This window comes from Streptopelia decaocto (assembly GCF_964273445.1).
Source record: "Streptopelia decaocto genome assembly, chromosome: 11".
Taxonomy (NCBI): domain Eukaryota; kingdom Metazoa; phylum Chordata; class Aves; order Columbiformes; family Columbidae; genus Streptopelia; species Streptopelia decaocto.
The window spans coordinates 7153769-7170536 of NC_138666.1; the positions used below are offsets into that span (position 1 = coordinate 7153769).

The 16768-nt window shown below is 41.8% G+C and overlaps 1 protein-coding gene across 1 annotated transcript in view; it reads left to right on the top strand.

Moving 5' to 3' along the window:
• The first annotated feature begins 767 nt into the window (after positions 1-767).
• Positions 768-16768, top strand: part of ZCCHC14 (zinc finger CCHC-type containing 14) — a 49738-nt gene continuing 33737 nt past the window's right edge. The window contains exons 1-2 of the mRNA XM_082062901.1: positions 768-1347; positions 14361-14484. Of these exons, the coding sequence (XP_081919027.1) occupies positions 784-1347; positions 14361-14484 (688 nt within the window). The 5' untranslated portion in view covers positions 768-783. The remainder of the gene's footprint in view (positions 1348-14360; positions 14485-16768) is intronic.

Consider the following 16768-nt stretch of genomic DNA (forward strand, 5'->3'; position numbering starts at 1 on the left):
CGACCAATCAGCGCCAGGGGAGGGATTAAAGCGGGGGGGGCTAAAAGCTGGGGATTGACAAGCCCTCTGGATCCCGCTCTCGTGCGCGAGGAAGGGGTGGGGAGAAGCGCGCTGGCAGCCAATCCGCAGGTGCGCGTAGATGTCTCGGCCAATCGGCAGGGCGGTGGGCGTGGCCCGCCGCGGGGTCAGGCCGGGAGTGAAGGCGCTCGGTTGCTCCTTCCTCTCTTTCTCTCCCCCCCTCTCCGCTCCCGGCTGTGGGACTGCTCACCGCGGGATCCCTCCGCCGCGGAGCGGCGTTGCGCGCTCGCTGTCGTCCTCCTCCGCCTGCTCGCTGCCTTCCAGCGAGGGATTATTTCGCGCGGTTGTGGCGGCGGCTCCGGCGGGGCCCAGCGCGGCGGGACGGGCTTGCGCGGAGGATGGAGCCGGCCGGCGGTCGCCTGAGAGAAGCAACCGCCCCGTGAGGGAGGACGCGGGAGCGCAGAGGCCTGCTTGGGGCCGCCGGGCCCTACCGGGCGGGGACCCCGCGGCCAGGCCGCGCCTCAGCGTTCGGGCCTGCTCCCCCGGAGCCCACCCTTGCGGGGGCCCGGCCCGGCCCTGCCCGCCGCCGGGGGCTGCCCCCCGCGCTCCTCGCCGCCGGGCCCCCTCGCCCCCCGGGGGGCGGGTTTGCCGGGGGGGCGGGAGCGCGGAGGGGGCCGCTCGGGGGGTGGCGGGGCGCTGCCGCCCGGCCTCGCCGCCGCCCGCCCCAGGGGCTGCTCCGTTCGGGCCGGGGGGAGGCGAAGCACCATGGTGGAGAAGCGGTGCCCGCGGCTGCAGCGGGACAGCGTGTACCGCTGGTTCTCCGAGCTGCCCTCCCCGCAGCGCGTGGAGTTCCTGTGCGGCCTCCTGGACCTGTGCATCCCGCTGGAGCTGCGGTTCCTGGGCGCCTGCCTGGAGGACCTGGCCCGCAAGGACTATCACTCTCTGCGAGACTCCGAGATCAAGGCCAACAACCCCGCCGACCTGGGCAGCCTCACCAACCTGACGGACGAGGTGGTGCGCAGCAAACTTCTGGTCTCCCTCGCCCTGCTCGGGTCTGCCCACCGAGAGGCGGCCGGGGTCTTGTTCCGGACCCTCACCCACATCGATTCCGTCATCAATAACTATGGGTTGCAACTCAACGAGGGCCGCACGGGGGATGAATTCCTGTTGCTTTTCACCATGGCATCCAACCACCCGGCATTCAGCTTCCACCAGAAACAGGTGCTGAGGCAAGAGCTCACCCAGATCCAGAATATCATGGCCAGCACCAGCAAGAATCCCAGCACCTCTACCCTCAACACCATGGCAACGTATCCTGGCTGCCATAAGGTGGGTATCCTGCTTTTGCACGCTGTAATGGCACTGCTGCAAGGCTCTGTGTCATCTTCAGCTCTGACTTTAAACCTTTCTTGTAGTGTGGGCATTCTTGTAATGACTGGCAGAGATCACTTGCTTGGTTGAGGATGAGAGTGGTCAACTGAAGGCAGAAAGTGGGGATGTGTGTAGTTTTGATGGGCTCATGACATTTAAATGAGGAGGGGTTCACGAGCAGATGAACAGGCAGCTGTGTAAACCTTAACTGATTGTTTGCCACTGAGGGGACAGTCTTGCCAGTTGCATGGAAGACCAATGATGTAGCAGAGGCAACAAACACATAATATCTCTAGATTTGGGAACAAGCATCTGTTTAAAAGTTTCCCTGGAAGTAGCTGGAAAGGAGGATGAGCCTGGGGAGTAGCTGTTTAGTGGCAAAGGCATCTTGGTGGGTCTGGGTTTTGTTCAGGCAAACACATTGAGTTTCTGATACTAAACTTAAATGTTGTGGTTGCCTGTCACCCTGTATCTCGGGTATTGATCTTAGTGTCAGTGGTTCACCATCATTAGCTTGCTGTTCCTTCATTCAATTGCCAGCAATTTAGCTAGACAGTAACGTTATAAGATGTGCTGTTACTACTTAGATATATTACTGACTGCTTAAGTGCTCTTAGCCTGCTACAATTAAGGAGTCAAACTGTCGACTGAATTTAACCTGCTTGAAAGTTCAGACTAAGCACCAGCTAACGGTGTGTGTGATCAGTTAACAGGCTGGAGCTTTTGAGGATGTTACGGGCTCAGTCAGCAAATAAATCTGTTACCATTCTGTTGGGAGATCTGGTGTATACCTGAAGGCTACAAAAATCCCTGTATTGGAGTAGTATCCTAAATAAAGCTGTTTCTGAGAGCTCAGTACAGATTTCATTAAACTGAGCACTGAATTTCAAACTGAAATGGAAATGCACGCTCAGTCTGCCCCTGAGTACAAATTTCCTTCCAGTTTCATGTTCTTTGAATACCACTGCTTTAATTGTAAAATTTAGATGAGTATTAGTAAACTTCATATTTCTCTTAATTGTCCCTTCCTATGCCTTTAAACAGTCCTTGTTCCTGACATTTTGTTTGAAGGGGAAAGAACAGGGTATGGTAATGTCTCTTTATTCAGCTTAAACCTCTACGTGAATAAAATATAGATGGAAAGAATATTTCATATGGAATGTAGAAGGGCTTAATTAAAACCAGAAAAAGCTTCCTTTCAGATATTTAACTACTTGTGACTTCTGTTATTCAAAAGATGCATGGAACCCAAGTTTGAAAGGAAAGACTGTAAATCATACACGTTTTCCCAAAATAAGGTAAAATTATGTGGGCAGGAGCATTTTTTAGATTTTGCTTTCCAAGCCTCACAAATAGTGCGCGATTTGTGTAGCTGAAAAACTCCGGCACTATTTATGTCAATCTAAGATGGATGGAGAAACCATCCAACCATTTTCTGTGCCAGCAATTAGGTGTACAGGACAGGAGTTTGATTAGTGCCTTTTTTTCTTGTGAACTCATTGAAGGTTGTCTCTTTAAAAATACTTTAAAAAATGCGCTTGAAGAATACTGGTTGCTCAGAACAGAATAGTTGAGAGGGAACAAAAAAGATGACTTTGCTTTCACAGTCTCTTGGATATGTGTTTTGTTTGAACAGATGCAGATTTCCTCTTTTAAGACTATTAATTATTTTATGTTGATAGCTGGGTAATTTTGCTACTTTTAGAGTAGGCAGTTGGCTTAAAACAGAAGTTGGATGAAGCAAGTGGAAAAAAGTCTTTCTCCATTCAGCCCTGTTTAAATATGCACAAATAAATTCCAATGCTCTGGACTTTAGATCTTGTGATGTTACCAAGTTATGTTGTGACAATACTTGTGTTCTAACATCACCTAGAAAAAAACAATGCAGATGTCAAGGGAAAGCGAGCTGAGCTGGGCTGCTCCTGCCAAGAGTCCCGTGCTCCTCGGCCTCCTCAGAACTGGAGAATTTCTTCCCCCAAGCCAGCACTTTCTCATCATTCCTGTTGCTTCACTCCAGTTGGAGCTACGCTGAGCGGGTACTTGAGGTTAAACCACATGAATGCTGCTACTAAATTTTCAAGGCTGAACTTCTTTGAGCTCGTCCTTAGAAAATGAGCTGGAGTGGTCACCGTTTGAGGTCCTGAGAAACTTCTGGGAGCTGGAATGGAGTGGATGTGTCATGAAGTGCAAATGGGGAGCAGCACCAGGGATCCTTCCGCGTTTCCCTGTGTGGGACAGGGACTAACCCTGTGTGACTACCTGGTTTTCTGTATAACTAGAGGTCCCTTACAGTTCTTTATAATTTACATTTTACTTGTTTATTCAGGGAGATGCAACAAAGTTGAACAGGGCTCATTGTTCTCTTTGCAGAAACAAATGGAAATGCACTGCTTCTCTTTAGTCAGTCCTGTTAAAATATGACCCAACTTGACATTCGCTGCAGCGTTTTCTCCAGAGGGTTGGAGCTTGCTGTCCTCTTTCTATCTCCTATCCCTTTCACATCTTGCAGCGAAACCTCTCACGAATAAATCCTCTGTAACAGCAAAGAGGCTGAAGAGTTGATAAAAAATTACTGTAGGCGCTCCATGATTCTTCAGGTTGCTTTGGGGTAGGTGAATGCATTTAAAGTTGGTTTGTGATGCAAACCACTGCTCTTGCTGTTGTCTTTTACTGTCTACTGCAATTGCTGACTACAAGGAGGCTCAAACAGCTGCCCATATATTTGTGCTTTAATTTGTGCTTTTTGAGATTATTCTGGGATTATATGAATCTTTATAGGAACAGGTGGCTGTGACTGGCCTGAAGTAGGTCAGTAATTATTCGATGCATGGTTTCCACTTGGTAGTACAAAATGAACATGAAGTTTCCTTGCCCTAAGTAGGGAAAACACTGCTCTCTCCACAGCAGACTATCGCTTTAGTCTCTGTTAAAGATAATTTCTGCCTCTTGTCTGGTATTGTGATTTTGAATGGTGCCAACACTTGCAGGACTTGAGTTGTGGCTTCTTCAAACTTCTTGCTTGTAGGCATAAAATCTAAGGAGGATGTCTGTGTTTTGTTTGGTTGGATTTTTTTTAATTGAAACAGTGCAAGTTGTCTTCAAACAAAGCCCATGCATAAAGAATTGGGTCTTTAAAAACTTTTGTTCTTGGGATTAACCATAATGGTCTTATTTTTAACTGGAAATGATGCAACTGAGTTTTTAGGCTGGTTTTGTACCTTAAGATTTCTATTCAGCTGCCTTTTATACTTTTGCCACAAAGGAGAGAATGTTTTTCTGGGCAGCGCTAGAGCCAAGCGTTCCAAGGCTCATTTCTGTGCTGATGTAGAGTCCTTAGAGCTGCAAATTTTTGCTCTTCTTGTACAGGAGTTGGAGCTGGAAGCACCAGGGCACATGAAAACCAGTATCCAAATATCTCCTGAGCACCTACACATCCAGGTGCGTTGATGGGGAATTGCCGCTACTGAATTTGTGACCCACAAAGAGGGGAGAAATGTCTCAGAACTGTCTCCCAACATCTTGAATCCATTCCAGCTTCTGTTGTGTGCGATTTGTGATGGCAAACAACATCTTTTAGCTATGGGTGAAAACTTAATGGTTTTATTCATTTTCGATTGCTCTGAGGCTGTAGTGATGCTGTCTTTACAGAACACTTATGTCTTGTAGATAATGATATACCGGGGTGTACTTGGATACTGGTGCTCATCTAGACATAGTAATATGACTCTTTCTTGGGCTGAGTTTTTATCTCAAGAAGTCAACATGTGTTGGTAATACTGAGGACAAAACTTCCAGAACTAGAGAACTTATCAATGAATCTGGCACCTTGCACTTCTTTGAGTTGTTTCATCTATTTATTGAGATAATTCTATAAAAATAGGGAAATAAGGTAATGCTTTGGCTGCTTAGCACCTGGTCTTCGGTGCTGTTAGTGCCACGATCTGGTGGTGGCTTCAGCTGCAGAATCAGACTGACCACAGTTTGTTTGCAGCTGAAAGAAAATCTAAGTCAGTGACACTGTAGTTCTGTGGCTGTTTCAGGTTTATCTTGTGAATGGGAAGAAGAGCTCTTGCCTACTCAGCTTCCAAATACTGCACCGATGTCTATTTCAAGTTTATAGCATAAGATGCTATTTTTCACTGGTGCTAATTCCATAAGCTCGCCTAAAACTTACAAATAACTAAAGTCTATGTATTGGGAGCTGTGTAGAGCTGATGTTCTGAGGAGCCTGTTTCAGATAGCTTCACCTTTCTGCACTGGTTGCTTCAGGTGATTGAAGTTACATATGCCAGCTTCAGAAATATTCAGAGTTTTTTTAATTTTGTCTGTGGAATGATGAGCGGGAAAAATCTATTACTTGTTGGGTTGAAACCAAGTCCTTTAGTCTTCACAGAGTAAGGAGACTAGGTGTTAAGTGATTGATGTCAGCTGCCTTTATGGCTTTTATCCTAGCTTTGTAGGGATAGAATAAATAATGAAAACCTAGTATTTAGCCTCCTAACCCACAGAAAGTATTCCATAGAGTTAGATTGCCATGTTAATAGAAATTGCTAGCTAGGATTAGAGGTGTTTACTCACCAGTATCAGTAGTTGCTATCTCGGGAATGATCTCATTTTCCAAAACCACATGAAATGATTGTCGGGAGCTGCAGGGACAAGTCTTGGAGCTACCAGCTGGTGCCATGTGTCAGTCTTTGTCCCTTTGGTGTTCTGGGTGCCTAAGGCAACACAGATTACACACACCTATCGATGTTCCAGGTAAGAAAATGAGGCTTCCAGTTCTGGCTCATTTCTTACTGATATTCTTGTTGGAGAGTGTTTTGACTGGTTCAGCCTCAAGCATGCAGAATTTTCAGAAATGAGCTTAATACGTAAAGGAATCCTGGAAGACAACAGTCTCATGCAGCAACAGCATTATTTAGCACCAAATTCACTTTATCAGAGGTTACGTGATGAACTTGACTTTAAGAACTTAAATTAGTTTGCTGGGGAAATGGACTGTACATCCAAACATCAGGGACAGAGCAGCCAAAAAAATTGTTTTGAGCTTATAATGATGATGTTTTTTCCGTGAACTGTTTTCCCATTTTTTGCACACTCTGAATGAAGTTTTTGTTTTAAGAGTGTGTTCCACTTCACCTTTTAAATTTACTCTTTCTTTTTTCCTACTAATTACCTTGTAACTGTTAGTTGTCAGTGGGCCTCATCTCCTCTGGTATAAAAATGCCTGTTGTAAGGTGTTGGATGTTCTGAACTGTACCAGACCTCAAACTGTTTTAACTGAATCAATGTAGGAGCCGTATGCAGATTCTGCCTGGAAAAGCAGAGCCAGCGTAGTTAACCACACCTAACAAATGTTCCAGTGTCTGACTTCAAAGGTACTGAACAGCATCCTTGTTTGGAAGTATTTCACCATTTGGCTTAGTGGTTTTTTAAAAATGTTTGAGTGGCTAAAACTCAGATCCTGTAATCTTTTAGCTGGATATTAGATGTGCCTCTTTCCAGCAGGGTAGGGCTCTGATTGTTCTCTGGATTTCTCGGTTCTGCAGTACCTGGGACAATTTGAAGTGTGGTCTGGTAAAGAGATGTGTGTGTAGTCATCTACATTCAAATACTGTAGTATCTGTTTTATTACTTGCTCTTGAGTGCTCTTTCTCCTTAAAAAAAAGAAGGTAAATATAGAAATGCCATTCCCAAGAATATAGATAAGAGTTCCTGTGAATACACAGAGTCTTATTACAGAAATGCTAGGTGTAATTCATCTGTCGAAATGAAAACCATTGTCAGGCTTAAACTACAGTTTGACTTTACTTCCTGGCAAAAGAGTGGGAGCGATTTGCATTGAATCACAGAATCATAGAATGTCTGGAGTTGGAAGGGACCCACAAGGATCATTGAGTCCAACTCCTGTCCCATTTAGACTTGAAATGGGCATTAAATCTAGCAGAGAGATGTTGATATGCTCCAGCTGTGATTTCTTTTTGTAATGAGCAAACATCTAAATTTCTTGCTCTTGCCTTATGCTAAAATAGAATTTTTCCTTTGGTGTCATTGGTATGATTATCCAATAATAAATATTGGAAGGGATAAACTTTTTAACAGGTGTTCTGGCCAGTGTAGGGTTTCAGGGGTTTTGTAAATAGCTGAAGTGATCCAGAAATAATAAGATCAATTACTTAAGAGCAAGATCTTAATTTTAAAGACATGCTGAGTCATGATAAATAGTGCAAATGAATGTTTTTTGTGCATATTATGAATTCTTTTTCAGTGTCTTATTTTTTCCACCTGTTGTATTGCACTTAAGCCATTACTTAAGCAGATAGTGAGGAGGGAGAAATAAAATTCAGTGAATTTGTGACTTGTCACATAACTTCTGCCAACTTTGTGAATTGTTGCAGGAGAGGCCAGAGTGACAATGAACCATTTGGCCAGGGAAAGGTTTACGGTACCCTTGCTTGGATTATACTTCAGCATATTTTGGAATTGCTTTGACTGTCCTTTTACCTCTCAAATGTACGTACCAGCCCCACGGATCCATTTCCCACCCATATGCTGGCAATACGTAGGGTAGCTCTAAAGTCAGTGTAATATTAACATTTTAAAGGCAGATGTCATTAAGGTCTAAAGGCCTTTATATGAGATAGGACCATGTTATACTTTGGATTCTCTTGGGAAATTTGAGATAATCTTCCATTCCGGTGGCAGTGCTTTGAGGTTTTGGTGGCATTCAGGTTGCAAAACAGGGACATGCTTGTACATCAGTGCTGGTTATAAGCAGTTATCTGCTTTGATGTGTTCCTGATGATTGGTTTGTAAAATTCAGATGTGATTTCTTTTTGTTTTGAAGGGAAAAAAATATTTTGTCATCTGCCTTTTTGGAAATATGCTTGATGCACCAGGAGTCTGGAATTAAAGCGCCTTGAATTAGCATAGAGTGAACTAGTTGCAGTTGCAGCCTGGCCAGTCAGCCACAGCAAATTGTGGAAGATCAGGTAGTTGAAAAAGATGCTATTTTGTAGCTTATTGTATTAATGGTGCTGCTTTTTTTTTTCTGTTGCCTTTTATAGTTTTTCCCTTTAGGGTTCAAACTTTAACTCAGTGTATCTCTTCAGCGGGAAATCCCATATATTCTGCCTGTTTGGCAAGCTCCTACAGTTAACTGTTGGAGACTGTAGTGGTGGCAGAAAATGTTGCATTACTTAATATTAAAGAATTCTGAAACTTCTTTGTAGAGCAAAGCTTCACTTGTTTGTCTTATGGGGTGAGTGCACATCTTTGCACAAATGAGTGTTACCATGTGTTTTCAAATACTTTGTTTAACTGTCTTGAATGGCAACCACAGCACAATGTAATTAAAATCTGGTTACTCTGGTGGATTTGTTCATAGTATTAACACAGTATTCACAGTTCTTTAAGCAAAGGATTTTTAGTGGAAATTACTTAGTCTAGAAGGTACCACCCTGACCTTTTTAGGTCCATCTGCTTGACTGAATTTATAACAGAGCCTTGTAGCAGGTGTGTGATTGAGGAAACAGTCTCACAGGACAAAAACATCTGATTGATTATCCTGTTTCCCTGGGAATTGCCTCTTTCCCCTTTGTGTTCAAAGCCAGATACCTTTTTACCATCTTCCTCCGAGAACAGGTGTGGGACCTTTCGTAGTTGTTGAGAAACAGGGGCACACCTGATGTGACTGCACCTGGTGTTTACATCTGCTTTTTGTAGACCCTGGCTAGTGCATGAATTTCTAGCCAAACACTTCCAGTTGCATTTATGTCCCAGTCTAACAAAGTGACTACACACGTAGTTTTAAGCATCGAGCATTGCTGGAGGCTTTACTAGATATGTGTAAAATTGAATGTGTTTGCGAGAGTTCCTTAAACATCCTTGTGGAAGAGCCCTAATCTTCGAAAGGAGTAGTTTCTAATTTTGCTCTTCTACTGGGAGAACAGTCAGGTATTTGCATATATAAGCAAATGTAGAACTGCTGCCTGAGGCTCTGGTTTCACAAGCAGCTGGGCACACTAAGGGCTTGTTACTGCTCAGGGGAAGATGTTTGCTCAGTCTTGCTTCTCCTGGCTTTGTAGCCTCGATAGATTTTGAGTCTCAGGTCCTTTCATTGAGTCCTCTTGTTTCTGGCTCAGACTTTACCTACTGAGCAATCTCATGCATCAATAGACTGACACCTGAGTGTTAGCAATGCTTTTTTTCTTTTTTTCAAATTATTTGTGAACCAGAGTTATTTCCCTGCGTTGGTAAATAGCAGCTTATCTGCCGAAACGTGCAGGGGCTTTGTCAATGCTATCAAGCTTCCGCTGGAGCGTTTTTGCAAACAGGATCGCACTGTGTTAAACACCTTGGTGTTAACCTCAAAGTAAGCTGCTGTTAATACTCACTAATATGAAACTGAGAGCAGTAAATGTTTTGGTTGTTTTTTTAGTACTCCAATTCCTCAGTGCACCCTTACATGTTATCTGCAGCAGCCTCAGGCATGAAGGACAGTTTATGATGAAAAGCCTTTTTTAATGGAGACTTCCAAAGTATTGGCAGAACCATTTATCTGTGGGACTTTCCCAGCATGTCACTGGCCACTTCTGAAAACTGAACGCATGTGACAAAGTTTTCCCATGAGATCAATGGGAGAATGTGTTTGTGTGGCTTTTAGCTGTGGCCCCAGGATCTTAATTAACCGACTTATTGCTTTTCTATTTTGTTCACTTTTCCTGAATGATACATGACCTTAAATTTCATAAGTAACTAGGTATAGAAATCAGTATTTTATTCCCTCATCCTATATAATTTTTTCCTTAGATTATAAGTCATGTTATACTTTAGGTAGTAAGCTATGCTGATTTTTAGTATTGGCTCTACTTCAAACTAAGTCAGCAAATACTTTGCTATTAAACCATGTATTTTCTGTGTTCTGTTTAGTTATTTTTAAAAGGAACATATAATTGCCATTTTGGTAAAATTCGTACCACATTAAGTTCGACTCCTATCAGTCCTGTTATTTTTATGAAAGCCTTTGCTGTATTAAATGTTAGGAATTGTCCCTGGGGAGCAGAGGAAACAGTTACTGCATCTGACTTTCCGGATTTACCATTTTCTATATTGACTTCCACAGCTTTGGACAACAGCAGAGCCACTTCAGGTGACAGTGGCTGAAAGAGAAACTCCACCTATTGAAGTATCCACTCCAGTGATATTGTTGTGAGATATATATATATATATATATATATATATAAAATTTCTATGTGCTTTTTGATCAAAGCTTTTGGAGAGCTTTCTAGAACTTTCTTTGCTGTCCCAAGATCATCTATGCCTGTTGGTCCATCTGTGATGCTGAGAAGAAAATCACTGCACTCTGCTGAAAAAATATCATTGTCTGCTGGCAGGTGAAAAGGGGAAAAATGTGATGATGGCTAAAATTCTAGCAATGACTTTTGGTACCTTGACATGTTTGTCTTTGACCCCTGAGCCAAAGCAATTATTTCTCTTCCCAGTTACCTCCTGGGGTTGGAGAGGTCTGATCCTTCTGTCTGGTGCTTGTTGGGAAGGACATACTTTTCAGTAGCTGTCCCCACTTCTGATACTGTCTTTATTACTATGGAGAATGAGGCACAGAAGAATTCAGGCTGGGCCTTGGTCATTAGGTAGTGACAAATTGTCTTTGTTATTTTTGGTTATGGCCACTACTTGAAATTCAAGAGATGAGCTAGGTTTTAATGTGGAAAATCAGAAGTTCATCTGTGAGCCAGATGCTTTGCTATGGAGGGAGCAGACACAACGTTATAGTTGAGTAAAAATAGTTTAAGAATGTCTTCCGCACTCATGTGGGTGGTGCGTCTTCCCATGTCGTTGAATAAGCCTACAGGCCTCTCTAGCGCTTAAATAATTTGTGAATAATCTAATGAAATTATGGATAGGTGCAACAGGGCTTTCCTTTTCCATGGCCTGCTACAAAATGCTTTGCTAAGGGTAAGATTAGGTATAGTGAAAAAAAGTCTATTGCTTTAACTCTGAGCTTGCTTGTGTTTGATTAGTCTTCGTGAATTGTTTCTGTTGATGTTTTCAAATGATTTTGGTTGAAAAATCCCAAGTCTTCTGCTTAAATGCCTGATGCTGTGCCCTCTTAGACCTTGAGTGATCTGTGAATTTTTCTGCATTTATAAATGTCACTCCTGTGGTTTGTTAGATATATTGCCTGAACATTTCTGGTTTCTGTGGCGCCTGCTTATCCACCTTTACTGTAGATTCTCACTGCTTTAGTAAACAAGCCTTTAACGGTTCTCTGAACAGCAGATGTTTATTCCTTAATGTCATTTCTTCAGAGATGTTACAGATCCTGAAAGATCCAAAGCAATTTGCTTACCATGTTTCAGAACCTTTCTCTCACAGGAATGCCTTGTTCTTTATTCAGAATCTGAGTGCTGGTTAGTAGTTGGTTGTGCTGAGCCCAAACTAAGGATTACAATAGTGTTCGGATATATATGGGGGACATTCCACCCAGAATTTTCCTGACACTTTGTTTCTACAGTTGAATTTGGACAAGTCGTCCCTGGGCATCTACTGTTCAGTTTTTGCCAGTGTTTCTCCCAGGCCGGTATCTTCTGCAGTTTGTAGCTGATGGGTTTTGCTCCTCTATGTTTTGCTTGGCCTCAAATTAAAAAAAAAAAAAAAAAAAGCTGTTACTATTTTGGAAATGAAACTTTGCTTTGCAAAACGTTTTTCGTTATTCTACTTCTCCCAAACAAATCCAAACCTTTGCAGTATTGGTATGTTTAAGTCAGTGGAAAAAATTACTTAAAATTTGGAATGAAAGCTTTGCTCAGATTCCCTGGTTCTAACACCATTCAGCTCACTAACAAAGTGCTCCATTTGGAACTAATCAGAGCTTTGTGATTTTTCTAGGCCAGTTTGAATCTGTTTTGCTTTGATGTGTGACTGGATCAGATAGTATATGAGCTCAGTCCAGGCATATGGGCTAAATTAATCTTTACCAAGTAGATAAAAATTAAATCTTTATGAAAATAATTGGAAGCTTTGTATAAACAAAATGCAAATTTTAAAGTGCTGTAATGCTTATTGTAAGGGTAGTGGAAAAAAGGGAATATAAGATAGGAGGCAATATATTGTAAAAACTGCTTGTTTAGGTGTTTCTGAAACCATGTGGCTACGCTATGACTCATTTTCAAGTACTATAAGTGTTTATACTTGCTGATTGTCCTCAATATTGGAACCTGGTGATTTAGGTTAACATAGTCTTGCCTGAATCTAATTTTCATGCTTGCTCAGGCTGCTGGAACGAAGGGAGAGTTTAATGGGATGGTGTGAGATAAGCTTTAGTAAAGACCAACTTTGGCAAGGAGACTTGAACTCTTCCCCACCCTCCCTCCAGGCTTAGAATTTTCTAATGTGAAAGCCTGATATTAAGTTTTTGTTATTGGTGGAAAGCTCTGCTGTAGGAGCATACAAGTAAACTTTATTTTTGATCAAAAAAAAATAGATTAAGTGCTGAAGAGGAAAGCAGGTACTTGTAATCCTTTCTTCTGACACTCAGCTGTCTGTTTGGATTGATTTCTTAGCACATAGAAGCTTTTTAATGGATGTCAAGTATACAGAGGCTTTTGCTTGTGCTACGGCCTTACACCACATATATATCTATAAATGTCAGTCTTAAAATGGAGCTTCCAATGGGTAATTGTATAAGGGTTGGGATGTGCTATTTTTGACTTGCATTGTGTATTCCGATTGATGTCAATATATAAGGCTAACAGGAGGGTGAGCAAGACATTATTTTAATTGTAAATTGTCCTAACTCATGGCACTGTCTCAAGTAATTTTCTTTACAGGGACCTGTAGTCTCTGGTATGAGTTACTGTGAATAAACCATAGCTGCTTTTGTTATGTCAAGATGCACACTTTCTCCTGTGATTTGTGAAAGACTAAAATCCACATTAAATTCTAATTAAAACTCTCCATACCAGGATTTCAAGTTGATTCAAAATGTGGCAGTTGAAATTCAAGTAATGCCTTGGCTAGTCTGAGTGCTTTTGTTAATCTTAACTACCTTTTTAAGCACACTTTCCTCTTTGAGATACTTAAACCATTGTGTTCAGTCCTGCTAATGTAACTGTTCAGCCACTTCTGCTTCTCATTACCTAGAACACAAGAGAGTAATTGCCTTGTTTATGTGTTGAATGTTATGCTCCAAGTAATAGATGTTTTTATGTGTTGCTAAATAATTGTGAATGCTCTTGTGGACAGCAGCTGAAATGGGCAGTGTTCAATTCTACTTTTTCTAATGACTTATGTTTGTTTCTGTAGTTTTAAGTAATGGTGAAAATATGTTTTCATGCGCTGAATGCAGCTTAGAAAGTACGTATTAGGCCATGAAGTCTGTTTTGATGATGCAGCCTTCTGCCCGGGCATTTTTAGCATGCAGTTTTTCATTTCAATGATCATGACAGCAGGTTTGTAAATGGCAAAGACAAGAAAATTAGTTTTTTGCTATACTGGAATTAATTTATTGTAATTTGTGTGGAAACACTTTGAAATGCCTTCAGTCTGCATCTGTGTAGATAGATGACATAACATAAAAATGATATTTTCCAAGAGCCCTTTTGCTCTACTTTTCTTTTTGAAACGTTAAGAACTGCAGTGTGAAGAGGTTAAGGGTCTCGCAATAGCTCTACAATTGACTGCTGGGACTATTGTTTAAAAAAGAATTATACTTTAAGTAGCTTTATAGATTAGCCAAGCTAATCTAGATTTGTGAATAGCTCCTGACCAAAACAGCTTCCCTGAACTGTTACTTGTGGAATATCAACAGTACCAGCCCTGGGTTTAGAAGCAGCAAACCTCTCTGGATTGCTCAGAAGTGGTTCTGCTCACTCTGCAGGAAGGTGTGATGTTTGCACATTCCCTCAGTTTACTTTATTGCATTTTTGTGTGTGTGCGTTTTTTTCCAGGTCACTCCAAGATCGGAGACCCCCATCAACAGCGTCAGTAACAGTTTGGAAAACGTACTACACACATCAACACATTCCATTGAGGAGTCATTACCCAAGAGGCCTTCAGGGAAACACTCCAAAGGTGTGTCCTTTTCTGCACCAGCTCCTCTCTGCATGGCCATTAGTGTTAATTGTGACTGGAGACAAATTTGCTGCTTTACTTCTGGGTTGGCTTGAGCAAAGGAAGCCATAGAAGGGTTTTTATAGGAGGTGTTAGTTTGTCAGTGAGAGACAAATGTGTTTATTCTTCTTTTGGAAGTAAGCAACAAAATTCCTTATGAGTTGAAATACCAGCTTAAACCAGCAGTGAGGCTTCCCCTTCCACCTTTGTCTTGGTTCCCAAGAATGTGTAAGTGAGAAGTGGAGGGGAGGAGAGAGACTTTGCAGCTTCCTCAGCACACCTGGCCACCCTGAATGTTTTTACACAGTCAGGCTTATTTTTGTAATGCTATATTGCGTGCTGACCTGACTAAAAACTGCGCTTAGCAAATTTGAGTTAAGAAGTAGGCATTCTGTTTCCACACTCCAGGCTATGATTACGAATATTAAAACGTCTAACTGTATTTTTGTTTAATGCATATGAAAAGCACCGTTAAGTGAGGAAAGTCTTTGAACTGTGAGCTGCAATTTGTGTAGAACAGCTTTTGTGAACTCTTTGTGGTATTAATGAAAATAGCTCTATATGGCAGAACTAATGCAAAGCAAATACACCATCACATTAGCAGCACTGGTATATTGCCTTCAAGTGTCATTAAAAATATTGTCATGGACTGTACAAATTATTTTTTTTTATTTGGAATTGGTCTTTGGAATTCTGTTTCCTTCTCTGCCACTGACTTGCTGCATAACCTTGCAGATAGTTTAATATTATGTAAATGATGATTGAGAATTTCAAAGCACATCTTCACTCAGAGGAACTGATAGAGACTGGAAAGGGTTAAAGGGCCTAAGGAAGTATTCTTGGTTTGCCACCAGCACACCTCCTTTTCTGTGACATACTCCACTATAATCCCCAGTAGCTGTAAGTAGCAATAATTTTTACAGCAGAATAGTGCTGTGAGGAGCTATCTCTCCAGCTGTAAAAGCCATCAGGGTAGAAGAAAATGCAACACTAAGCAGAAGCATGGCTGGGTTTGGGGTTTTCATCTGATTAAAAATAGGGCAAGGTTCAACACTCTGTTCATTTCTACTGTGACTGCTGTTCCAGTACCATACATGCCAAGATTAGTAATGGTACACTGTGAAAATTATTTAGGCTTTCCTCTGATCTATTTTTCTCTTATAGAATACCTGCTTAGCTTTCAGAGAATGTAGCTGTTTAACTTATAGATCGCCTTAGTGATAGTTGGTAGAAGGTGTTATGGAACAAATGGTTTTCTTACTAACTGATATTTTGCTTTCTGGTTCACCAGCAGCAAAGATTGTGTTGAGTTCTCCACGATATATGATGACCTGTCTGGTAGGGTGTTCTGTCCCTTAAGATTGGAATAAAATTATTTACCAACCTGGAGACCACCACCACTCTCGTACAGATTTCTAATTCTCATAGCAAAGAGGCACATCTCTTAATTTAGCAGGACCTGCTAATTTTTTAACCCAGAGCACATGAAATTCAGTCATGAGAGTATGGGATGGACAGGTTGCTTGACCAATTGTGTAATTCTGGTGTTGATATTTTCTAGTGAGTCCTGTTTCAGACAGCTTGAGAGGACAGGATTTCTTCTCGCTTGCGGTCAGAAATAGTGAGCTACCTAAATTATCATTCCTCTCTTGGCAAAGTACTGGAGCTGGAAGTGTCTCAGTTAAAAAAGGCTGTAGCTGAAACAGAAGAAAAATGAGAAGGCTCATGAACGGTGCCGTTGAATTAGAGACAGTTTGTATTGTGAATCGTTTTAATTCTGATTTGTAGAAATGTCAGTAATATAACATACTCTGTGTGTAGTTAAGCGTTGAGTGGGTTTGTAGTAGGCTTCAACGTGAAAGCTGTCAGTGGCTGTATTTTCCCTAATCCACACTTTGAAACTAGCTTAAAATATTTCAAGTTTCTACATGGATGAGGACAAGAAGAGTGGAGTATATTGCTGAATACTCTTTAACAAACTGGGTTGTAAGTCTGGGTGCACTTGTGTTTGCATTTGTGATTAGTTGGAAACATTCATACATGCTTCACGTAAAGACTTGTCAAATACGTAACTCCTGAATAATTTCACCATCATATCTGCATTGAATATTGCTGCCTTGGGAAACAAATTTATAAAACGCGTGTCAGTCTGAGAAATCCGTAAATCTTCCCTTTAATCTCCAAGGTCCAGCTGACTGTGGGAACACTGACAGATACTGGGGTTCTGGATCCATGCTGTAATGCC